This window comes from Diplotaxodon limnothrissa, linkage group LG7, assembly GCF_057381915.1.
Source record: "Diplotaxodon limnothrissa isolate DT_005_m linkage group LG7, D_limnothrissa_male_GT1.1, whole genome shotgun sequence".
Lineage (NCBI taxonomy): Eukaryota > Metazoa > Chordata > Actinopteri > Cichliformes > Cichlidae > Diplotaxodon > Diplotaxodon limnothrissa.
Genome location: NC_140602.1, coordinates 63,083,671 through 63,109,314, shown reverse-complemented (window position 1 = coordinate 63,109,314; position 25,644 = coordinate 63,083,671). Strand labels below are relative to the sequence as shown.

Below are 25,644 nucleotides of genomic sequence, written 5' to 3'. Positions count from 1 at the left end.
AGGTTTCACAGTGGGTTCACCTGAAACCTTGGCTGATTGTAACCCACACCCATTTTCACTAGAGATGGACCGATCCGATATTGCGTATCGGTCCGATACTGACCTAAATTACTGGATCGGATATCGGAGAGAAATAAAAATAAATAAATAAAAAAAACGTAATCCGATCCATTAAATATCATGAAAGCACCTCACAAAACTTGCGACATGGCGTAACTCACCTCATAACCTTAGCACGTCGGAGCAGTGTGCTCACGTGATAGAGCAGCGGTGGCGTGCGAGACTTCTCGGCGGTCTGTTTGAGCATTTGTAGCCTTGCTACCAAACCGGCATTTCATCTCCGAGGAAGTGATCCCAGAGGGAAGTAAAGCAAGTGTGTAAGTTCATCTCTGAATGTTTGAAAAGCATTCCCACATTAAGCTTAACAACCGATGGAGCGACTGCCTTTTCTCTCTCCCTCCCTCTCCTGTTGCTACTTCAATCGTGAAACTGGTCAATGATCAGTTAGAATTTAGAATTTATTTAATATTACTTTCTACACCAGGATCTTTTTCTACGTAGCTGACTGCTGGTAACTGTGCAGGGGCGGGTCTAGCAAAGTTATGCCAGGGGGGCCGATAGGGCATGAACAGGGAAAAGGGGGCACAAAGAAATACTCTTTTTTTTTTTTCTTATTCTCATTTAAAATGTCTAGCTTTTAATAAATAATTATCTGAATCTTACACCCAAAGTTTTATGTATAGAAGTCCATTACTGTATATAGTAACTATTAAGTCTAATATACCCTAGTAAGCTAGTACTTTTTCCTTTGGGAACCTTTCTTTCTTTCTTTCTGCCTTATATTTCCGCTAAGTACTCTTTAAAATACCAGAATAGGGAGGATGGAGTAGGTTTAAGTTCATTAGATTGATCAGTATTGCTGAACGATGAAATATTTTGGGTGCAGTGTATTTTTTTGCATACAGGTATAACAGAATAGCTTTAGTGTTTGTTTGGTTTTTTTTGTTTTCTTTTACTTTTTCTCAAGACTTGAGTATGAACTTATACAAAATGCAGCAAGATATTTAAAAAAACAACAACAAAAAAACTGATTTATTGATTAAAAAACACACTATATTGGATTCATATCAGTATCGGCAGATATCCAAATTTATGATATCGGTATCTGTATTGGACATAAAGTGGTATCGTGCCTTCTCTAGTTTTCACACCTTGGCTGGTGTGATTAGGTAGAGGATCCATGAGGGGTACACTCCCATAGGACTTAAAAATCTTGGACTCTCCACCAGTTGCTCCTAGAACTAAAGAAGCTTCTCGGATGAGAGGTGAAACGTCTTCAAGAAATTTAAGTTAAATAATTTAATGTAAGATGCTTTTCTTTCCAAGCTCCTTAGACTACGATGACCTGGATGACTGAGAAGTTTCACAGACATATTTCACTAACAACAGCTAATAACAACTAACAGAGTCTAACGGTAGCTCACAGCAGCAAAAACAGCTTACCAACAGAAAAACTAATGATATCCTTAACAACTCCTCTCATTCCCAAAAAGTTGATTCTGTTCATCTGGATGTCTAGGCCCCTTCCTCGTTTCAGAGATAGTCTTTCCCTTTTCACGTAAATGGCCTCCTTGACTCCGCGCTCAAACCAGCGTTCATCTCTGTCCATGATGTGTACATCCTCATCACCGAGAGCGTCTAGGTGTAAATAAAGTGCAGAGTCCTGGCCTGATGAGTTAGCTCCTCTGTGTTGTCCCAATCCCCTTAGGTTGTTTGGTTTCCCCGATGTATAAATCATAGCAATCCTTTTGGCACTTAACAGCGTACGCTATGTTACTCTGTTTATGCAGTTTGACCCCATCCTTGGGATGGACCCATTTTTGACACAGCATGTTTTGGGGTTTTAAAACCACAGAGACTCAATGATTAGAGGAAATGCATCTCAGCTGTCTCATACTGTTTCTATACAACTGCTGTGTGCTCTATACAGCAGTTGTCTTTCACTCTGGATTGCTTGAAGCATTCTTTAGGTGTCTTCCCAGCTTTGACAAATGTCTAGGGTGCATCTTTCTTTCTTACAAGTTTGTGATTAGAGCCATTCCCCAAATCTCTGTGAATGGCCACTGAATAATGTTTATGACAGTTTGCATATTAATGATCATGAACCTGACCACGGTTCATTGTTAGTCAGTGGTGCTAGTTTTGGTCATTATGCAAATGTACGTCTGTGAAGGTTCTCAGTCATCCAGGTCATCATAGTCAAAGGAGCTTGCAAAGAAAAGTGTCTGGACTTCTTTAAGTTACTTGAAGACGTTTCACCTCTCATCCGAGAAGCTTCTTCAGTTCTAAGGTCAAATGGTGGAGAGTCCCAGATATAACCTAGTGGGAGTATCCCCCCACAGAGGGACAAAAGGACCCCCTGATGATCCTCTAATCCCCTGAGCCAAGGTGTGAAACTGGGTGTGGGTCCCAATCAGCCAGAGTTTCGGGTGAGTTCATTGTGAAACCTGGCCCCACCTTATCATGCGAATTCCTGAGATCAGATGGCCCAGGATGTGAGTGGGCGTTAAGGCGTCTGGGAAGGGATCTCAAAACTGGATTATAGATGGCAGAGAGTTGGTGTCGTAAACCTCCGCCACCGAGAGTTGGTGTTTACGATACTAACTCTCTGCCATCTATAATCCAGTTTTGAGATCCCTTCCCAGACGCCTTAACGCCCACTCACATCCTGGGCCATCTGACCTCAGGAATTCGCATGATAAGGTGGGGCCAGGTTTCACAATGAACTCACCCGAAACTCTGGCTGATTGGGACTCACACCTTGGCTCAGGGGATTAGAGGATCATCAGGGGGTCCTTTTGTCCCTCTGTGGGGGGTTACTCCCACTAGGTTTATATCTGGGACTCTCCACCATTTGACCTTGGAACTGAAGAAGCTTCTCGGATGAGAGGTGAAACGTCTTCAAGTAACTTAAAGAAGTCCAGACGCTTTTCTTTGCAAGCTCCTTTGACTATGCAAATGTACATTTTGTAATATTGGGAAACCTCCAGTCAGCTCAGACTGAAGTAATTTACATGATGACAAAATGTTTCTCCCACTGAAAACGCTTCTAGATAAACAGAATCGGTTGTTTTTGATATTACTGATATTATTCAAATATGTTCAAATACAATGTATACAAAAACTTCTTTTTACATAAACAGTAGTAGAAACATGCTAGCCATTATGGGATAGAGTGTAATTGTCATGTTTTTGATCTTTTTGATCTCCCTTGGATTAAAACAAGTCCATGAGAAATCTGTTGTCCTGTTGAACTCTAAAGCAGTCATGTGAGACTTGAGGTGAATGGGTTCTTCATTGTAATGCGAGGATTATAGCATTAGAGCTGAATGTCACAGATTGTTCAGTCCGATAGTATTAAAATCAAAGCTAATACGCTTAAAAATTTGCCCTTTATTTTCCATTGTATGTTGTCCAGTGCAATACAATACTACAACCTGTGGCATTGAGAACGATGTTTGAGTCTTCTTGTGTGCTTGTTTATCTTTTTTCTTAAATACTCTGTGGGTTTCTTACTGTCTTTGTTTAGTTGAGGGCAAATTGCTTCAGTCCACTGTTAATGGGAACCTTTTTTTTTTCTCCCCCTTCCTTTGAAGTGATGCCTTTGACTTCCAGTTTGGTGCTGTTATCCTGCGACTGAAAGAGGGGCTGGATGTCTCCCATATCCAAGGGCAAGGTACCAAACACATGCAGAGCAGCTTATTCTAAAAAAACACTGTTGTAGTACATATGTAGCATCAGCTCAGATTACATACAGATAAAGGTTAATTAAATATAGCTGAGTGTTTTTCCAGTATTATCACATAGCGTCACATAAATCAACTTAGAAGGAGAATAAGCATTCATTATATTTCCTTCTTCTTCAGTCTGCTTATCAGTCTTAAGATATTTTCAAGCATTGATTGACGTTCCAGTTTGGAACCGAACACATCAGTTCATACAATGTTCACATTCACAATACTAAGCATGAAAACTTGCAAGTGGAAAAAATGATAGTTTTCCACAGACTGAGGTGACATCTGGTTTTGTCTGACCAAAAGTCCCAGCACAGTGGCACACAATGTGTAATAAACTGTCTATACTTACTGTCAATATGCATTGTGTGGCAGAAAAACTCATCAAATCCACATCTTTGAGTGGCTGCAAACAAATATTTGACATTTTTGCTTCAAGAACAACTTGCAGGTTGGCAACCTTAGTGAATAAATGTAAAGAATTGGAATAATTTGATTTTACCACAAATTAAAAAAGCCTGGTCATAAGATTGCTGTAGTAATTATTAGGGGTGCAACGATACACAAAATTCACGGTTCGGTTCGATACTTTGGTGTCACGGTTCGATATTTTTTCGATACAAAAAAAATGTTCATGCATTTTTAATTTGTCATTTATTAAAATTATAAATATATATTTTAACTCAAAAGTACAGTTTTTAAATTTAACCCTAACCCTTGTGCGTGTTTTTTATTTTGACAGCGAATGCGCACCTGCGGACCACTTATGTGCAGCCCTGGTTATTTAGCTCATCATATTGCAGCCACAGAAATTATTTTGTCCATGAAACCATAAAGCTGCACTTTCTTTTTGCCTTATAGTCTGATTTGTCATAACTTCTCCGTTTTGTGGTAAGCTTTTCTTTGGCTGTCACTTCTTCACCCTGACCTGTCTTATTTGGCTCAGCAGAACTAAAATATATATCTGTCTGTGAAGGTTCTCAGTCATCCAGGTCATCGTAGTCAAATATAAATCCTGCTGCTTTTACACACGCACTCACATAAGCTCAGCGATTCTCTGCGCGATCAACCTCTCACGTTTAAGCTGCGGGAGATTTCACTTGTCATGTTTGCATAGTAAGCTAACGATTAATAAGACGATGTCAGAGGAATTGGTGCACAAATTATCATCACTCACAGATCAGTGCTGTCGCTCTCTATACACAGTTCGCAGGATTGCAAAGTGAAAGCAAAAAAACAAGCGCAAATTCAAACGCGATTTCAATATGTCACATATTGACAGTGGCTCACCGATGCCAATGACATAATTACCCAGCTACATTTCCGAAAGAATGCAAAAGCATTGACATAGATTTTTCCTTCCTACAATAGCCCGACAGGCAGGGCAGAGATAGATTTTGGTACCCCGACTGAAAAAATCGCTAGCCCCGGGACGTTGGGCTAGCGATATTGCAAGCCCTGTATCTGATTGAGGAATCATGCATCTTTGGAAAAAGAGAGTTTATTACAGAGAAATGTCTCTTTCCAAAATAAAAGCTATACTATCCGCTTCTTCTGGGCTATATTCTCAGCAGCATATTAAACAGCTGTCTAAATGACTCGGCTAAAGTTAGCAGCATGCTTGCTTGTTTTTTGTCTGCTTCCACTTGTCTTTGCACTAGGATGATGTCGGCGTAAATGTGCAGTCATATTCGTTGTGTTCCCACTAGTGCTTTCAGGTTAATCTCGCTGAAATGACCTTAACGCCACAACACGGCAAATCTCCGTTAACGAGCTACCGCCGATCGCCCCGTGCATGGGGCTAGACGGCCAACACGTTAACGAGCTAACTGCGCTAACACACTAGTTCCCACCCATGTAATTGAGCATTGCATGGCACATCCAACATACTGTTTTACTTTAGTCCATGACTCGCTTACCTTCAGGGTCATACGTCACATGAAAACCAAAATAATTCCAAACGCCAGATCTGAATGAGAGTGGGGGAGGTCCATGTTGTAAGGAGAGCTTAACTTCTGTCTCGCTAGCTTACCCTGCGCTCTTCCTTCTGACGATGCTGTCTGTGTTGAGCGCTCAGTGAATCTGCGTTCGACTACTCCGCCTAGGCTGCACTGTCGACCCTAGGCAGAGTAGTCGAACGCAGATTCACTGAGCGCTCAACACAGACAGCATCGTCAGAAGGAAAGTTGATAAAATAAATTACAAATTTTGTATTGTTCGATACATATGCGTACCGAACCGAAAGCACTGTATCGAACGGTTCAATATCGATACGAATATCGTTGCACCCCTACTAATTATGTATGTGAACTAGCTTAGTATATTGTTATGTATATTTCTAATTCCCCCTTCCGTTTAATTTTCTGCCAGATGAGTCGCTGTCCTCGCAGGAAAAGCCATCAGGGATGAAAGACGTGATCGTTTCCATAGACACCAGCAAAGACTCTGATGCAGATTCCTCTAAGCCATCCTCTAAGGCCACCAGCCTCCAGAACAGCCCAGCAGTCCAGAAAGGTTAGCTATCATCAGTATGACTACATAAAATCCTTCTCTGTAATCCAGGTGCGGTAGTGTTTACATTGACGTCTGCGTTTGTATTTTTGGTTTTGCATTGCAAGCCTTGTGTTTTTCTACATTCCTCATGTCACTATTTAAGTTTTCTTCTTTCAGTGGCCTTCCTTATTCTGCATACACAAGCATACATATGCACTGCCCTGAGACCCACAGCTCCAGCTTCCCCGCTGTGCATATGTTTTGGGCTGTGTGTGCGTGTGTCCCCTGTTACCGTATGAGAGAGAGACTAATTCAGCTCAAACAGGCGTACAATTGTTTCCAGATTGGAGGAGTAATGAACGTTCCCAGTTGCAGCCTGAGCACTGGGCTACTTTCAACCTGGCTTCATGAAAGCTGTTTGGTTTGTTTGTTTTCTTTAAAGAAGTGAAGAGAGATGACAAAAATCTGTCTGCTCTTTTGCTCTTTCCCCACAGCCCCCAGCTGGTCGTGGCAGATGGCTGCTTTCCCCCAACTCTAGCTCTGCTCTTGGCCTTTTCCTTTTTGTTTTTTTTGCCCCACCTCAACAACCAAGTGCTCTCTCATAGGGGGTTGTTGAATTGATTAGATTGTTTCTAATATTGGAGAGTCTGTAGCTATATAGTATAGCACCTTGAACTGGTATTGGGTTCTCATTGCCACAAATATATTAAGTATTAGATACTTAGATGGCATATGTTATAGTATTAGATGATGGTAGTAGTATAGAGCAAAAACATAAAGTTGAACTAATTAGTAATAGTTCATGATTAAGCTTTTACTACCTTATTGATTGTTCATTAAAGATTCGGAGCAATATCACAATTTTTGTAGGAATTCGGAGACAAAATATAGCAAATGTTGTTTTTTTTGTTCGGTAGATTTTTGTCTAACAATACTTTTATCAGCTCTTTATTTTGCTAAAGTATCCGCGTGATAAACAGTGTTTTGGGAACTGGATTAGAAATTGTTGAGGTATACAAAATAACAACACACTGGTCTGGTAAAGGTTGCTTTGGGTAATCCTTTGATTTGCTGCCAAAGCATGAACCCGTGCTGTCATTTGTACAGTTTTTGGCGAATTCCCTCCTCTCATCAGATTCCATTTCCATCCTAAGGTAATCCACTCCTGGCAGGAAGTTTCCATTCGATGCAGTTTCCTTACCGAGGCCACTCGAAGCCACTTTGATGTAACCAGACAGTCTCGGCTCACTGCTGATGGTTTTGTTCATGTTGGACATTAGGAATTTCTAGAACTCAGGGAAAAGGTTGAGCCGTGTGTTTATTAGTGTCACTAGAGTATTTCAGTGTTTGTTTGTCTCCCACTGTGGGAGGTTACAGTTAACTGCCTCTCAAACAGCTTTAGATTCTTCCTCTGGTATCCCCTGACGTACTTAACTCCATCTTGCTACGTCGCATGTCAAGGTAACATTTTACCTTAACTATAATTTTTGTTTTCTCTCCTTTTGTCTCAATTCCCAGATGATGAAGATGATGGCAAAGCTACAACTCAGCCCCTGTTGAAAAAAGGCAGGAGATCCACTTCATTTAGTTGCCTTAAACCTTTCCCCTTCTTTCCATTTTGATCTTAGTATCTTTTCTGAGCTCCTGCTGCTATGCTCCCCTCATTTCTGCCACCATTTTTTTCGCACTATATTTTGAATCCCTCTTGTACTAACATACTGTCGCCACCCTGCTGTCTCCCTTTCCCTCTGTTCCTTCTTTCTGGCCTGCTAGGTCCCTGGCTGTGGGATATAACATGTCTCTTTCTCATGTCCCTAGCGTGAGCCAACTCTAAAGCTGTACTGTATATGATGTTGCCTTTAACTTAGTCTGTTTTTCTGTAGGTAGGCGCGTGTGTGTGTGTGTGTGTGTGTGTGTGTGTGTGTGCGCCTGTGTTCCAACATTTCTGTTTTCTCCAAGCTGTCTTCAGTCTCTCACCTGCTTTTCTTGCCACATTCTGGAGCTGACTAATTTGCCTTAAGCTTTCTTCTTAGGATGGAAACTGCTCTCCTGTTTTCACACTTCCATTTGTTTGGTTTTTAGTAGTAATGTTTTTTTATTCTGTACCTATATCACTTAAAACTTTTAAATAATAAAATTAAACGAATTTATTTTCTAATAATAGAACACTATACTTACAAGCAATAAACAGAATTCTACTGTATACTTCATTTTCAGCTATGGGCATGTATATTCTTTATATACATGTCCATAACTGACATGTGTGCGTCCTATTGAGCTACACTTCTACCAAGCACAAAATTATTAGTTTTATTATGCCTTATTAATGAGATTTGCTTTTATTTTGTCTTTTGTTGTGGTGTGCATCCCCGCAGACAAGAAGAGCCCGACAGTACCTCTGAATGTGTCCGACCAGAGGCTGCTAGAGGCCAGCCAACAGTTCCAGAAGAAACAGGGGAAGGGCACAGTGGATGTCTGGTGGCTGTTTGATGATGGAGGTGATTGTTAGTTATATTATTGTGCGACCATTATTGATCTCAAAATTCTCTATTTGATCTGTTATTAAAATACTGTCATACTGAACAGGTTCATAAGTATTGACATATTAGGTTACTTGTGTACTGAACCATGTACAAGTTTAGGTTAGTTTTGGGGGGGTTTTGGCCTGCATCAGTTGGACATGTAATATACTCACATTTACTTTTAGGGCTGGTTGATATGAGGAAAATCTAATATCACAATATTTTTGGGGCTAAATCACAATACACGATAAATATCACGATATGTTTAAATAACCTCCATAAACAAATGTTATTTTCAACCGTATAGTGTGTAAAATTGCACTTGTATACTCATTCAAATCAACCAATTAATATTTTTTTCTACTTTGAATTCAAAAAATCTGAATGAATTGCAATGTTTTAACCATTTTCTAACCGTCAGTTGCAATACCGCGACAGTAAGTCTCTTTCTGTGGTCAACATGAGACCAAACAAAAGATCATAGCAACAAAAAAGTCCAAGCATTCATGAGACACTCATAATCCACTCTCTCTGAAGTAATTGCATTACTAGACTCTTTCTCGAGAGTTTCAGATTATTCAATAAACTAAAGTACACTATTTTGGTATTAACCTCTCTCTGAAGTTTGCAGGCTCTGAATCGTCTATTTCCAAATTCTTATGGAGAGATAAACCCACATGTATTAGCTGAAACATGCCTATAAAGGACCAAGGATAAAGGAGGACTAGATGTGCCTAAGGGCGACCGTGGCTCAGGGGGTTGGGAATCGCATCTGTAACCGGAAGGTCGCCGGTTCGATCCCTGGGCTCTCTGTCCTGGTCGTTGTGTCCCTGGGCAAGACACTTTACCCTACTTGCCTAGTGGTGTTGGCCAGAGGGGCCGATGGCGCGATATGGCAGCCTCGCTTCTGTCAGTCTGCCCCAGGGCAGCTGTGGCTACAACTGTAGCTGCCTCCACCAGTGTATGAATGTGAGAGTGAATGAATAGTGGTATTGTAAAGCGCTTTGGGTGCCTTGAAAAGCGCTATATAAATCCAATCCATTATTATTATTACTACTTCTTAGCCAGTGGGCTACATTTCATCTCAGGATGGTTAAAACATACCCTCTTGGCCCTGGCTAGATGTCAAACAGCCACTATGCAACAATATCTCTGACCTACCATTCATTAGCTCAAACAACAAACGACAGTTATGCTTAAAAGCATCAATATCAGATACTCTCTGACGGCATGGTGGGAGTTTCTAAAATGACTGAGTCTTCATTAATCCCATGGAAACGTTGGGCAGGTGCTCAGCATTTGTATATGTGTGCATGAGGGTGGGCATGCATGCTTGTGTCTGTGTGTGCCTTTTTGTCTACATCTGTGTGTCAGGTTGGGTCTTGGACTCAACCTCTCTTGGAACATCTTGGGCCCCCCATCTCCATCACCGCCCACCACACCGGTGCATTGGTGGTTCTCAGTGTCTGGGGCTGGGTACTTGGGTGTGGGGGGTTCTTGGATCTCAGGTCTCTGGGCCCGGGTTCGGTCTGCTTAGTCATAGCCGTCGGAGCCTGTGGGCTCGTTGTTGTGCGCTCGTCGTTCTGGTTCTTAAAGAAAATACGTTGCTTGGCAAACATTTCTATGCAAGTAAGAGTTTGCAGTGGCTCCACCTCTGTAAAGATGTGACCAGGGCCAGCGGGAGAACTCTGGCTTTTAACACCAGCTGATGAGTGTCACTTCAGATCTGGCTCATCATCATCATTATGACATTAAGTGTCATCGGCACTAAAAAGTGCAGATACAACTGTTGACAGCATATGCAGTAGATCCTAAAAGTACTCAGGCCTCTACAATTCTGGCACCTGTAAGTTTCACATTAAGTGTCAAAGCATTAAATTTAAATTGCTGACTTTTTCTGTAATGTTCAGCCTGAAATATGTAGTTTTAAGCCCAAAAGAACATCTGTGAAGATTCTAGTTCTGATTATCTTTGTGCTGTCACAGCATCATGGGGATGAGCAGAAACAAGTAAAGCCGTATTTGGTATGTTTTGCATTCCTATTGATACGCAAAGGCAGACTCTCACCCACAAAAACACATAGACAGTATGTTCTGACAGGATCTGTCATTTTCACACTTCCCAATGATTATAAATCAGGATTGAATTCATTTTGGTAGCATCATGTTGCATTTGCATTTTGAAGTGACAGATTCAACAACTGCTCATCTCAAACATGCTAGAAAAATTTGTTTGTCAAGTTGGGTTTTCTTTGTTTGTTTTTTGTTTCTGAGAAGAAGGGGAAAAAAGGGCCACTACGTTGTTTTCTGTTTGAATTTAATTTGACTCTGTTTAATGCAAAAGGGATCATGAATCGGTTTCTGCAGCACTGAGTGCTGGTCTATAGAAAGTCCAAAGGTCTGAGGTTTGGACTTTAGAGTGTACAGATCTTAAATGTTTGTGTCACAAAAGTTGTATATTGAGCAGTTTGGTTTGTTTTTATGTTTCCCATCTAGGTCTGACTCTGCTGATCCCCTACCTTCTTACCAATAAGAAGCGGTGGAAGGAATGTAAGATCCGTGTTTTCATTGGAGGCAAGATCAACAGGATTGATCACGACCGCAGAGCGTAAGTACTGTACAGGCTGACAGTTTTGTCAAGACTGGAGAGTACTGTACAAAGGAATGAGTGTCTACCCTATGAAGTCTTTTATTCAGCCTTTGAAATCAAAACGATACTACCAAAAGCCAGCACTCCAAAAAATGTAAACAAAACCAAACTATCTAAAATAATAATAATAATAACTTTCTAATATCTTTCTAATTGCCTTTTAAAAATTTAAAGACACTTGTTGTTATAAGCAGCACTAAGTAAATAAACTGAATTTAAAATTCAGTCATATTGTTAATTACACTTAAATGTAATTGTTATTAAACATAAAAGGATTCATAACATTGGATGAGAACAAGAGGAAGCTGTAAATAGCCCCGGTGCTCTTCTGCCTTTAGTCTTTTGACTAAAACATAATTTAGGCACCTGAAGTCTAGTTTTAGTCTAGGTTTAGAATGCAGACTGCTGATGGAAGTTAGTTGGTAGCTAAATCTGGCACAAAGCATCCTTTTCTTTTTAACTTATTAATGTATTTTGTGCGTGGGCCCGTAAATACAATAAAATGAAACTAAATATAAAGGTATAGCAGTATAATATTTAAGTGTGAAAGTTTGTTTTGATTTATACCAACGAGAGGTGCCCCTAAGGGGGGGGGGTGTGTGTGTGTGTGTGTGTGTGTGTGTGTGTGTGTGTGTGTGTGTGTGTGTGTGTGTGTGTGTGTGTGTGTGTGTTAGGAAAAAAGTAGTAACATTTCCTGGGGGCACAGCAAATGTGTGCGTTTAACCTTATTGCTCAAGGGGATTAGTTATGATTTGATGACTTTCAAACTCATTCACCTGTCTATACAATTTAATTAGTTCTACGTGGATCTCTTCTTTCGGGCAGGGTCAGGGTTAGTGGACACCCAAGCTTTTGAATGTGGTAACTCGAGAACGAAGCAATGTAGGAGTTTGAAGTTGATACCATAGGTGTATCTACTGAAAATCCAGACTAGTTTGAATCTCAGTGACCTCGACCTTAGGGTCAAGTTTTCTGAAAACCTTGTAAATGCCATAATTGGAGAAGGAGGTCACCTAGGATCTTAAATAGATTTATAATAAGTTCATGAGTTTGGCCTTAAGGTCAGGGGTCAGAGGTTTTCTGAAAATTTAGCGAACGTGACAACTTGAACAAGGACAAATTCGCACCATAGGCGCATTTATCAGGAGGCTGAGGGCGACCACTGGCCACCACCAGTATTTTTATTTGTTGATACAAGTGTCATAGTTATTGTCAAAAGAAGATTTTCGTTGACAAAAACTACGACAACAATTATTGGTCAACGAAATTAACACTGTTGCAGACACGAGGAAGCTGTGCTTTACCATACATGCTGTGCAGTTAGCAGAAAACACAGTGTAGGTATGTCTTTCCTTTCAGCACCACTCTCACACATTTGTTTATAACATAAGGATGTATCCAAAAACTAGATGTCTTAAAATGCATTTTATATGCACAAAGTTCTAACCCTGACTGTTTCTGTAAAGGCTGACATCTCTCCAGGTTAATGTAAGCGCATACAACGTAAAATGTACACATAATGTATACTGCAGCATTCAACACTGCATGTTTTTGACCATAAATAGGGAAACAATCACACAAAGCTCATATTAGCTATTAAATATTATTTGTAGTGATAAAAATTAATAAAAATCATCTAAGAAGCTGACCTGCTACATATAAATGATAAATTTGCCTTTGTACTTGCTGTGTGGGTGTATGCATGCAAGTGTGTGGGTGCTCGAAAGGAGCCATACCCACATTTTCTTAAATGGATTGAATTTTGTAGGTGCTAATATTACATGTATCTTAGTAAATATACCTTATTTATTATGTGTGCTTACAAAAATTGCTCATCCTGCAGACAGACTCCACCTCCTCTGACTTGTCTTTGTTATCCTCTTAAAAAAAATAGATTCGCTCGACACATGAAGCAGTTCTACAACTGCTACAGGTTGTGGTTGGATTTTCAGTTGCAGCAGATCTCAAGTGCAGAACGAGGTATACCGATGCCAGCTCAAGACCAGTGCTAGAGTTAGTCCATCTGTTGTGGAATGAGAGACTGGAGAAGCAGCTGAATGAAACTGATGGCAGAGAGCTGGCCAGTAGGGAAAACACAGGAACAAAAAGGGCATAGCTGACAGATTAGCAGGCGCTGAACAGTCAGTCTGAATCCAGTAAAGTTTCAAATCAGTGAAGAAAATGTGATTGAGTTCATTCTCAAAAGTTATTCTCTGGGGATGATGTGAGTCTATCCCTTACCCCCATCCCTCCTGCCAAAGAAGTCAACACGATTTTATTGGCCGGAGAATGTGCCACTCATTGTCCTGCTTTTGTCGTATGAAATTAGCTGGGTGTAGAAGCTTTTATGTTTGCGTGACTGCAAAACTATCAACAGTTTGTTTCAACAGACATCTGACATTTCAACATGTTCCTGTCTAACTTCATCTCTTACCAACAGACAGAAAGTAAAACCTGCATAACTTTTTTTTCCCCTCCAAAGCTGGGAGTCCTGCCTGCTCCTCCTGCTGGAAAGCAGCTGAACTAAAGATTTGAGACAAAAATAAAACAAATTTGTTAAAGTAAATGAATAAATGCTTGGCACTGACACTGGAAACATGACAGTCACGTAGCCAACACAATAATAACGAGCTTGAACACGTAGTCCTGTAGCCCACGACACATAGATAGCAGATGATGCTCTCCGGCACCAAGTGTTTGAAACTAAAGCTAAAGGAAATTATTCTCATAGATAGAATTCCACATTATAAACCCTGTACCACCCGCTAGTGTTCAGAGTTATTCAAAGCAGCTTCCCGTGTATCCAACCAGAGCTTCTTGGACTGCACATGTCTTGTTTAACAGCTTATTTATAGTATTGATCCTACCTCTCTGTTTTTGACGTTCCCATTACAGGATGGCTACTCTGCTGAGCAAGTTCAGGATAGACTTTTCGGACATTACTGTCCTTGGAGACATCAACACCAAGCCCAAGAAGGAGCAGTAAGTCCACTTTGTTAAGCTTCACACTTTGAACATCCTCCACAATTGTTAACGTGTATTATGTCACACATTCAGTATCTAAAGTGCCTTGAGGAAACTGTTGGCTCTATTTGGCACGGTATAAAGAAAAGAAAACTAACCGTTTTAATTATGTCAGCATTTGAAATTCAATGTTTAGCATGTTTGAGGACAGTAAGCTGAGCTGAAAAGCAAATTACTGGCGCCCTCGTGTGGTCTGTGTGGGAAAAGACGTGTGGCTTTGAGACCATGTTGATTTGGTTTGAACAAATGATGATTTTTAACAAGGGAACATTTTCTTAACATTAATAAATCTGAAGACTTTTCAAGAAAGTATCACAGTCCAGATCCAGACATCCGCCTGGGTCTCGAGACTTGGTAATTAGTAATTTCATTTTTATTCAAAACATCCATTTTTGTTCATTTCTTTGGTGAGATGATTTTGAAAATTCAGTTCATTTCAATTTTATTTATATAGTGCCTTATCACAACAGTTGCCTCAAAGCTTTGTGTAGTTACCTGTTTTACATGAGGATTAACCATGAAGCTGTTGTGACGCAGCATGGCAGCCTTCGAGGAGATGATTGAGCCTTATCGGCTGAAAGAAGATGATATGGAGCAGGAGGCAGCTGAGAGGCTGAAGAACAGCGAACCATGGAGGATCACTGACAACGAGCTGGAGCTATATCGTGCCAAGGTCACAAGATTTCCCCGCATATTCCATTTACATGAGTCTTTAATCTCATAAGATGAAATTCTTGAGTCTGTCAAAGTTCCATATGACTTCAGGGTTCAGAGGGATTCATTCTTTGATCCTCTGCAGTCTCATTCAGTTGTTCTGTAGGGAGAGTGGAAGCAGTTCAGTGTAGCTTATACTGTGAGCGACACTGCTGCCTCGAAGTCTGTGGTGCAGTGGCTTGCGAAAATGATCTTGTTACGTGATACCTGATTGCTTGATCCTGTGGTTGTCTCTCTTTAGACCCATCGGCAGATCAGACTCAACGAGCTGCTGAAGGAACACTCAAGCACAGCCAACCTCATTGTTATGTAAGCTTGGGTTGGGTGGGTGTGGGGGGTGGGTGCGTATGTGTTTTAGTTTCAATAATACAAAGTGGGGGAGAAAAAAACATGACAATTTAAAAAAGAAAAAAAGAAAAAACTTGAATGAAAATACTCGTTGTCAGCAGATTAGACATACAAACCTCTTTCTACTGATAGCAACACCAGCTGGTTATAAGCTAACATTATGCAAGCTAATGTTGGGCGCAAATGTCCTAGAAATCACGCTTTCCCTCTGATAAACAGTTTGATTGCGTTCTCATATTATTAAACGGTTTGTTCAGTAAGCCTCAGAGGCCAGCGATGTTACGTCATCTTCAAAGTTTCACACCAAACGGCAGCTGTCGGAAGCTACCAGGAGCAAGAACAGCAGCTCGACTGACTGTTAAAGCCCGAACCATGAAAATTCACTTTTTTTTGAAAATGGAGCATTTAATTTGAACAAATTAAAATAAATTAATCTTCATTAATATGAGTTTTATTTGTGCAATTTCAGAAGTGAGGTGGGAAAATCCCACAAGGGCTGCTGGTGTGGAGATGCTTTGACCCTCATCTTTGGGTCGCTCAAATCTTTCCTGCTACTTTGTTCACTTGCTCATTAATTTACCCCATCTAATAACAGATGACAAGATAACTAGTGCTAAAAAATGCGGGCTGAAAGTGACTATTAACATTTGACCAAGTCAACAGGCAAAACTGTGATGAACCACATTGGAAAAGGAAGGTGGAAAGCTTGCTTTGGGCTGGCGGTGATAATGATCATAACAGATAAATTTGGCTTTTAGTCACTCTTTCCTGAAAAGGCCTTTTGTGGGTTTTGTAACTTTTATAAAGAAGAGTTGATACACATTCAGTTTAAGTTAACTTTTGTTAACTTAAAGACACTTTAAAACAGTCTACACAAGACGAGTGGCTTCAATAAGTGATGCTTCTACCTAATCCTTAAATGTGCAGTGAAGTGATGAGCTTTCATTAATTTGAATTGCCAATTCTTAAACCATTATGTGTAGAGATAACAGTACCTGATTTTTAGAACTTTTCTTATTGCTTCTTTTTGGTTATAGTTTCATTGCAGTCTCTTTCTTTGCCTTTCTCTGTGCAGAAGCCTCCCATTAGCCAGGAAGGGTGCTGTGTCCAGTGCTCTCTACATGGCCTGGCTGGAGGCATTGTCCAAGGATCTGCCTCCCATCCTTCTGGTGCGTGGCAACCACCAGAGTGTCCTCACCTTCTACTCTTAAAGGGGAAAAGCCGGTGATTTAAGTCACAGCTAAAGTCTAAAGGTCCACCACATACACTCCTGAGATAGCAGAATACAAGCCAGTGATGGAAACAGTGCTGAGTAATATGAATCCAATGAAAGTGCTATTTTTTTGTGTAAAAGTGCTACGTGTTTTGTGATGGAGGAATTTTATGTTGGGGTGGGTGCTGGTTGTAAAGTTGCCCACTCTTTTTCCTTTCTTTCTTTTTATTCCAAGATGTCTGGGTTATTCTCTCGTTGCTCTAGTTCCTTCTGATTTCCTCATTAAAGTGTCATTTTTGTTCAAGTTGATTTCTCTCAGGCTCTCTAAAGCAGGCATGCACAATATAGATGTGTTCATGATGTGGAATATATTGATGTCATACATTTTAAGTTTATCAGACCAGATGTTGTTTGCTCCAGCAATAATCACCCTGTTATGTTTTTTTTCCAAGTTGGGGAAAATGCTTTGCAACACCTTCTAAAGCCTTATGGATGTGCCTTCCAGTCGAATCGGATGAAACGGAATTAGAATCTCTATTCAGATTGACAATTTTAACAGAATTTCCTTCTTAGCTGTGCAGGTGGATTTAAAGTAGAATTTTATAAAGGGTGTCAATTTGAACACTCTTACAGTTTTGACCTTAATCACCAATATTTATTTGGGGCTTTGATTTTTATATTTTTCACTTTTTAGTCTTCCTTCGTATAAGTTGCTGAATACTCATCACAACAAGATCCTTGATCTTTTAGACACAGTTTGTAGGGGAGGGGTGCATGTGGGCATAGACTTAAAGTCTCTGTCAGAAAAAATGTGAGGCTGGGTTTTTCTTTAGCCTTTTCAGGTGGATAAAATCTCTCCCTAGTAGCTGCCGATTACCCGCTTTCTTTGGTTCTGTGGCCACATGTATTGTTGTTTCGCTGTAAAGACACTCTTCTACCCTTCAAGATGCTAGTCCAAACCTTGCCTTAATGCTAGAACTATACTATACTGTCACGATTGTCATAAGTTCTCGCTCCCTCTTAAGCCATGTTGGCTGAAGGGTTTGTGTGTAAATGCAGATATTCATCCATTATTAAGTCTCAGCGCATATGCATCTTAATCTGCATTAGTCATTTAGCCTCACTTCATTTAGTGTGCACTTGTGGCACATCCCTGTCTTTTAGCTTAATTATTACTATTGATTTTAGGGGTGACGTGGCATCACAAAAAAAAAAGCCATACATAGACATTTTCCAGTTGTAGTGTACTGTAGAGGTCACATGTATCCCCTGTTCTACTGTGACTGTAGAGAATATTGATTAACTAGCTTCAGTATGCAATAGTACAGCTGTTACTTTGGGGAGTGGTCACAGGTGTCGTCACAGAGAAAAATAACCCTGAGCCTAAAATCAATTCATAAAACTCATTGCATTTGAGTTTTGTGGGGAAAATGGACAGTAAAGTGAAAGTAACCCGTTAGCTTTTGTTAAGATTGCAAATGTTGTTATTAAAACAGCTGAGCATAAACGGGTTGGTTGGAGTGGTTCTAGCATAGATGATTATTTTAAGTGCATTGCCCTAAAATTAGTCATGATATTTTGAAGCCTCTGCATTGTGTTGTTAAATACAGCAGAGATGCACAAGTCATTGTGGGTGGTCTCGTTATTTTGAATTAAACAGCATGGACTTTGGCTCATTATGATTATGGGTGAGAAACTACTATGAAGCAAATGAAACTTTACTATATGCAATTTAAAAGAAGAATGTGAGAGTGCTTAGGTTAGTTGAATGTACACTACACTAGTAGTACCTTTTGGTTTCCATTGTCATATGTATCATATGTTTCCTGCATATACTGCAGTTAGCACAATAGTGTTCTGTCTGTCGGCTTCATTGTGCTATTAGCGTTCATGCAGCACCATTGCCCACCACTCTGTTGTTCACATGGATTATCACTACGTTAATAATCCATGTGTGTAATGTTTGCAGGGACTGTTGATAGGATTCAGTACAAACATATTATATAGATCTATACTCTTACTCACCAGAGTGCTAAATGTAGCCGGAATAAGTTTTAGTTATGTTGAAAGTGTGGGCTTGGAAAGCACTGTTAGATCATTTCGAAGGCAGTCCTACATTGTGTAACAGCCTCAAATACCAAAATTCGTCCACACCACAGCTGGTGTTCATTCTAATCCAGCTGACACTGCTTTTCAAAATAAAAGACAAAATGTATCTAAAATTTGGTGTTCCTGCAGCTGAGTGCATCCCTGTGCACTGTAACTTAAACAGTGAAACTAAGTTATGCTTAACTCAAATTATGAAGTATGACTGAATATTTCTGTATTAGAGCAAATGTAAATGAATTTCTTGAAGACTAACTGCTAAGCAATACAATTAGTGAAACAAACTGCAGTTTTTGTTTTGTTTTGGTCTTTTTTTTGTTTGTTTTTTGCTGTGCATTTTGGGCAATATAAATCTGAGATTATCAATGTGGGCTGAGATGGGGATTTGGGGGCACTATTGTGTACTATAACAAAATAAAGGAGTGTATCTTTCAGATCTCTGTTCGTTGTTGTGTTGTGAGGCATTCACTCTTGTTCTCTTGTTGGTACAGAACAACATTATTACAAACAAGAACACGGGTTAAACCATTTGTATATTTAAAAAGATTATATTTGCTTATCTATCTATCTATCTATATCTATCTGTAATTATACACACACACAGTTATATACATACATACATAATATAAAAAAACACAACACTCATGTATCAATTAGAGGGGTTCTTTTTCATGTCACATTAAACGAAACAAAAATACCTCCTATCAACGTTTTCCAGCCAGCTAATGGTGTTTGGGTGTTTCCCTCATTTGTCTCGATAGAGCCTAACATCTGTCTGACAAAATTACTGCATTGTCCTCAACAGATCGAATCATATGTACGTGTAAGTCGAGGCATTATTTGAGTTCTCCTAATCATTGTTTGTATTCTTTGCCATATTCCCTGTTCCTCCTAAAGCAGGCATGTTGTTCCATGAGGGTGGATTCTAATATTTCAAAAATGATAAAATGGTCCTAAAATCTATTGGTGGTTGACATCACTAAGTTTATAGTAAGTATAAACTAACATGTAAATAAACGTAATAGTATGTACACATGGAACATGTTGGAAGGGTATTTATTTTAGTTCAGACTTTTTTTTTTTTTTTTGTCTTTTAATATTTGGAGTTTTGGTTGTAATTTGATTTGCATGTCAATGGTTTTTTTTCTTTTGCAGTTTGTTTCCTTTTGATTTTAGCAAATTGTCTTTCTCCTTGAGTCTGTATCTGTAGCCTTTCAATGAAGAAAAAGATATGATGACAAGCGGCTCAAACCAGTTTTCTCCTGCTTTAACTCAAACGTGTAAGGCCCAGCTGGTTGAAGCAGGAATGTTTTGATACTGTTAACAGTCACAGATATGCTTTTTCTAACATTTTAACATGTATAATTACCAGTACTTTGTACATCTTTATTGCAATAAATAAACCAAATGAAACCATTAACATCTGTAGTCTGCATTTGTGGTTTGCAAGGCTTCTATTTAATTCAGTTTTATGTATTGTTTACTGAATTTTGCATAATGGATAAAGCTCCTAGAGTGTTAAAGTGAATCAGCGATCTGATCTGAGGAAGAAATCTCCTTAGGGTGGGGTGGGGGACTATTTTAGGTTTATTTGCTGTTGGGGGTTAATGGAGGTCTAATACTGTGTTACAGCAGACAACAAATTATAGGAAAAACTCTGCACAACTAAATCAATGACAGCTAGTGTATTTGTTTTTTTTTGGTAGAGAAATGTATAATAAACCCTCAGCACACTGTCCCGCTTATCGCTATTTTTATTCAGTTACAGTGTTTTGGTCCATGTAACTTGCATAATGTAATATAAAAAATCTAATGTATAAAATAATAACACTAAAAGTGAAAATACAAAACCATGAAGAGAGCAATAAATTAAAAAAATAGTTTTAAGATCCTTATTGTATTTATCGTAAAAGCTCTGTGGTATAAGATGGATGGGGCAACAGAGCTCAAACACCTATTGGTCAGGATTCGATAATTATCATTTCAACACAGGGCATAAAGCCAACTGTTTAACCCAAACAAATCTGTTCCCTGCACTTTCGGAAGAAAAATACAAAACGTTTGTCTTCTGCACCTTAAAGAAAGATAACACTTTGAGATGAAGAGTTGAAAAGCATTTATAGATTGAAATGTACAAGTACGCAGTTACATCTGTGGCTGGGCATCTTTATAAGTGCACCCTCACTCTTTATTTATATCAGTCTACCGCACCACATAAAGACAAAGTGTTAAATTTCAAGGGCAAATATTAATTATTTTCCTACATCATATCTTTTCTTCCTGGGCTTTCACAGTTTTTAAATAACACATTTATTAGATCACCAGCCAGTATAAATATAATCCTGCTGCTGCCCTAAATTAACATGATTAGTACTTACCAAAATATTTTATGTTTTTGTAATCACTATATAGCAAGATAATGGACCCTACAGTATTAGAAATCGGCATTTGTGGGAAGGAGGAACTCACTTTAAACAGGAAGAGACCTCCAGCAGATCCAGGCAAACCTTCACAAAACTGTGTGTTTTAGTGCATTTCAACTAATTTAAAAATTATATTTCAGCAAATACTTGACAGTTAATTAGAGAATGTGCTTTGAATTCACGACCCCCACAGATTGTAGCCAAAACATGTCCATTATGGATATGAAGCCATTAGGGTGAAAGTCAGATGTTATTGTGGAGAACCACAGCTACTGCAACAAAAAGAAGAAGTACACAAACAATCACAATGATTGAAGAAATAATTTTACAGAGTCTTCTTCTGCGCTCTGCTTCTTTCCTCTTCAGTAAAGAATCAAATCCCGGTGTGTAGAGATCCTCGAGCCAGAAATCCAGATCTTTAGGAGTCTTGTCCTCTTCCTACAAAGAAAACAAAGATGTGAAACAGTGTATGAAAAAGTGCACCAAGATTCTTGTTGTTAGACATACAGTAAATATGTGTTTGTAACATATCTGCTCCCTTTAGCAGACTCAGGAAGAACATTTCCTGTGCATTAAAAAAAAAAATGCACCATTCTTTTCTGCCAACAGATGCCCATTGACTACATGAGATTCCCGTTCTTTTGTTGCTTTCTTTCAAGCAGCCTGTGTACATACAAAGGCAAATGCTAATGCCTGGCTAATGAGGCTGACCTCTAAAGTTTAAGGCTTACCACCCAAAAAGACTGGCTGCTGCACCGTCAAAGAATAGTGGCACATAACGTGCTGCACAGGCCGAGGGACGGAGAGCTAACTGTTGCATTAACCTGCATTAACATTTGCCACAATCGCAAGAGTAGCGTACCACTGGTCACTTTTGAATCTTAGGATTTCTGGCAACATGGACTACAGAAATAGAAAGGCAAATCATTTCTATGTTGCATCTTTACACACAACAACACAAACAGCATCAAAGTAAGCTAAATAATGACTCCTAAATTGAAGATTTGTGGTTGTTGAACGCCATAATTTGATGGTTACACATCAACTAAAAGTGTGCTGATACATTTTGTTCAGAAATATACATGACCACTGCAAATCATAGTGTTCTCCCAGAAGCGTTCCTTCCCCTAAACATGTTTATTTACTGAAATTGAAACAAAAAAGTTTTAAGTCAACACTTGATGACGGCATTTTTTTATTTTCCTTAATATTTAAAGTGCAGCTGGTAAGCTATAAGTTTTGGGGGCACAAGTACTGTAGTAGTGACTTAGCAAATATTGACTCAGGGGTGAAGGCACACTAATGCTAGCAAGACAGGAATACTTTTAGTCCTTCAGTGGTCAGAAAAACTAGTGAAGAGAAATATATCACATTATGTTACAATATAAAAATAATCAAAGCCACCTAAAAGTGTAAGTATTAAACCATCACAGACATCATCTGGAAAGAAGCTCCAAGGGTTAAATGGTATAAATAAAAACTGGTATTTACACCAAAACGTGGGGATTTTATTGAATGAAGGACTTTTTGATGAGATCCAAAGAGAGTATATTTGGAAATCAACAACTGCAAATATGCAAAAATGCATACTTGTGGGAAAATGAATAAAACTGTTTAGATGGCAATCATCATATTAGAAGACCTTAGTCAGTGATTTTTGCTCAGCAATTGAGCCCTAAGCATTCACTTGCTCATATCTTCTTTATTTCTTTTGGTTCTTTAGTGTGCCTATACAATATATAAAATAAGTATTGAACATATCACCAATTTTGTAAGTAAATATATTTCTAAAGGTGTTATTGACAATACATTCTCACTAAATGTCAAAGAAATCACATGCAAAGAAATCAAACCATAGATTTCCATAAATAAAGTGGAATAGTAATGAAAGCACTTAACACAACTTGCTCCATTCGTCCAAGCACTTTTTTGCAATTCTGTTTCTATCTAACATCCTATAGATGCATTAGAGAGCATCTTTCCCAAGAATATTTGTTATGCAGACTGAAGCAGCCAGGGATCAAACCGCCAACCTTCCAATTAGCAGATGACCTGCTCTACCTCCTGAGCTACAGCCACTCCAGTAGTGAGAAGCATCAAGAAACATCTCATGATGGGTAAAACCAACAAGCCTGTTTCGACCACTGGACTCTTACTGTTGCAAAACATACTGATGGCATTAGTTAGAGAAGTATTTCTAAGCTAATGAAGGTTCCAGTGAGCACTGCTGGGGCCATAATCCAGAATCATGTCAACATAAACCAACAACCAAGCGCTTCTCATTAGATTTTAACTCAGACTCTAATTAACAGAAGAGTTGTCCAAGAGCCAACGCCCACTGGTGGAGAGCTACAGAAAGACCTGGAATCAGCAGGTACAATTGTTTTAAAGAAAACAATAAGTAATAATTTACTTAACTGCCATGGCCTGTATGCACACTCACTACGCAAGACTCCACTGCTGAAGAATGCATGAGACTAGTTTCTCCATACAGAAAACATCTTGAAGATGCCATCACCAAAAGAGGCTCTTACACGAAGTATTAAATTAATTTCAGGTATCTTGTTCGATGCTTTTTCCCTGTGTTACTTCTCATTATTACACATAACTTTATGGACAACTGTTTAATTTCTTTGCATTTCTGGATTGGATGGGTTCTTGCCATGACAATTTATGTCAAAATCCTTTTTAGAAATATATTTGCTTATAAAATTGGTGACATATTTAATACTTATTTTACCCGCTGTATATGCATATGCATATATATATATATACATGCACAGTTCTTTGTTTACATATATGCATGTCCTCCTAGCAAACAACTGCACTAACAACTGTTTTGTGTATCCAAACAAACATTAACCTTGTTAATCTTCCACAACCTTTTTACTTTTCCACAAATTACCTGTAAATATTCTGCAAGATTGCTATGGTTTGCTTGAGTGTCATAGTCCTTGACAGTCCAGGAAGGGTGTGATGTCTCATTCTGCTCAATCACTGATTTTACATCCATGTACAGAGGGTTCTGTCTGATGTTGGTCTTCAGAGTGGATGGAGTGATGTGCTTCTCCAGGTATCTGTCCACAAACACCACAGGACTCCAGTCTGGGTGTGGCACAGAACTGCTTTTGGTTGTTACCCTTGGCTCCCTCTGTGGAGACAGAGAAGAATTCTCAATCCATCCAGCTTTAACATTTTCTATGGAGCTGTAGGCTACACTGGTTAGATAGCCTAAACCAGGGAGTCATGTAATTAAAGGCTTTCTTTTTCAGAGGAGCCATCCACAGTGAGGAAGTAAAATTATTAACAAGATTTAAAAAAAAAAAAAAAAAAAAAAGCAGTCCCAGGTGTGTTAAACATACCACCAAAACTCATGCATGCTCAACATGGAGCTGTTTGTTGTCTTTCGAATTCAAAGTCAAAGTCAGCTTTATTGTCAAAAGCTCCACTGCAAATTTAAAGAGCTAAAAACAAAAGATATTTGTACTATAATGTTATAACTTAATGTTTGTTCATGTTTTTGGTGTCTTGTAAGCCAAGTATGACACAACAATGCTGTGCTCTCCTGCTCTGCTATTTCAAACTACTGTCACAAAGATCATACCTGAGAGTAAATCCTGTTCTGCCATTGTTTCTGACTGGACATTACTGCCCCAACCTGGAACATGCTGTGTGTGGCTGGCAGCATCCCAACGTCTAGCTGGAGGAATTTCTCAGGGTGGTTATTGTTGGGCAAAGCAGAAATATCCATCCTGATTCTGCTGCTCCATCCACGCTGAGCACTTCACTTGCCAACTACCTGGCTAATTCCACATACTCCCTACGTCTCACAGGCTCTGCAATAATAATTTATGAAGAGTGTGATATCTGAGGCTGTATCACTTGTGTAATGTGTGTAACCCAACCTGGCCAAAGGGTGGGGTGAAGGTGTGGGTTTGAGAGAGAGAGAGAGAGAGAGAGAGAGAGAGAGAGAGAGAGAGACCTAGTATCTGTGTCTGTGTAAAATGTCATCTGAGTAAGCAAGTAAATAAGTATGTGTTTATTTCATTTAGAAAGTTTAAGTTTATTTAATAACTTGAAATACTTCTCACATGTAAGGTCTTCAATAATCAGGCCCCCATCTTATCTTAAAGACGTGATAGTACTGTAAAATGTGGGAGCTTGTAGAATAAAAAGTGAGAATGTGGAGAAAATTGTTGGTATTTTGAAATTTTCATCTGTAAAATATTGGTGAAGAGGGAGCTGAGTGTAAAAGCGAAGCTCTCAATTTACCGGTCGATCTACGTCCCTACCCTCACCTATGGCCACGAGCTGTGAGTAGTGACCGAAAGAACGAGATCGCGGATACAAGTGGCAGA

The 25,644-nt window shown here is 39.2% G+C and overlaps 2 protein-coding genes across 2 annotated transcripts in view; one reads left to right on the top strand and one right to left on the bottom strand.

Moving 5' to 3' along the window:
• The window catches only part of slc12a2 (solute carrier family 12 member 2), a 63,918-nt gene extending 44,542 nt beyond the window's left edge, over positions 1-19,376 (top strand). Inside the window, exons 19-27 of the mRNA XM_085360116.1 lie at positions 3,657-3,736; positions 6,165-6,308; positions 7,806-7,853; positions 8,663-8,785; positions 11,305-11,416; positions 14,354-14,440; positions 15,020-15,155; positions 15,438-15,505; positions 16,620-19,376. Coding sequence (XP_085216242.1) covers positions 3,657-3,736; positions 6,165-6,308; positions 7,806-7,853; positions 8,663-8,785; positions 11,305-11,416; positions 14,354-14,440; positions 15,020-15,155; positions 15,438-15,505; positions 16,620-16,755 — 934 coding nt within the window. The 3' untranslated portion in view covers positions 16,756-19,376. The remainder of the gene's footprint in view (positions 1-3,656; positions 3,737-6,164; positions 6,309-7,805; positions 7,854-8,662; positions 8,786-11,304; positions 11,417-14,353; positions 14,441-15,019; positions 15,156-15,437; positions 15,506-16,619) is intronic.
• Positions 19,377-21,529: 2,153 nt separating this feature from the next.
• On the bottom strand, positions 21,530-25,043 carry minar2 (membrane integral NOTCH2 associated receptor 2). The gene is made up of 3 exons (XM_085357135.1): positions 24,891-25,043; positions 24,192-24,437; positions 21,530-21,724 (listed from the first exon to the last, which is right to left on the bottom strand). The coding sequence occupies exons 1-3, from the start codon at positions 25,035-25,037 to the stop codon at positions 21,530-21,532; spliced, it is 588 nt and encodes a 195-aa protein (XP_085213261.1). The 5' UTR covers positions 25,038-25,043.
• Positions 25,044-25,644: the final 601 nt, after the last annotated feature.

Bases quoted from the DNA above. Each gene is read 5' to 3' on its own strand.
- minar2 (XM_085357135.1), bottom strand. From the start codon at position 25,037: ATGGATATTTCTGCTTTGCCCAACAATAACCACCCTGAGAAATTCCTC. The intron at 24,438-24,890 runs GTATGATCTTTG...CTGTCTCCACAG, and splicing joins AGAACAGGATTTACTCTCAG to AGGGAGCCAAGGGTAACAAC. The intron at 21,725-24,191 runs GTAATTTGTGGA...TTTTCTTTGTAG, and splicing joins ATCTTGCAGAATATTTACAG to GAAGAGGACAAGACTCCTAA.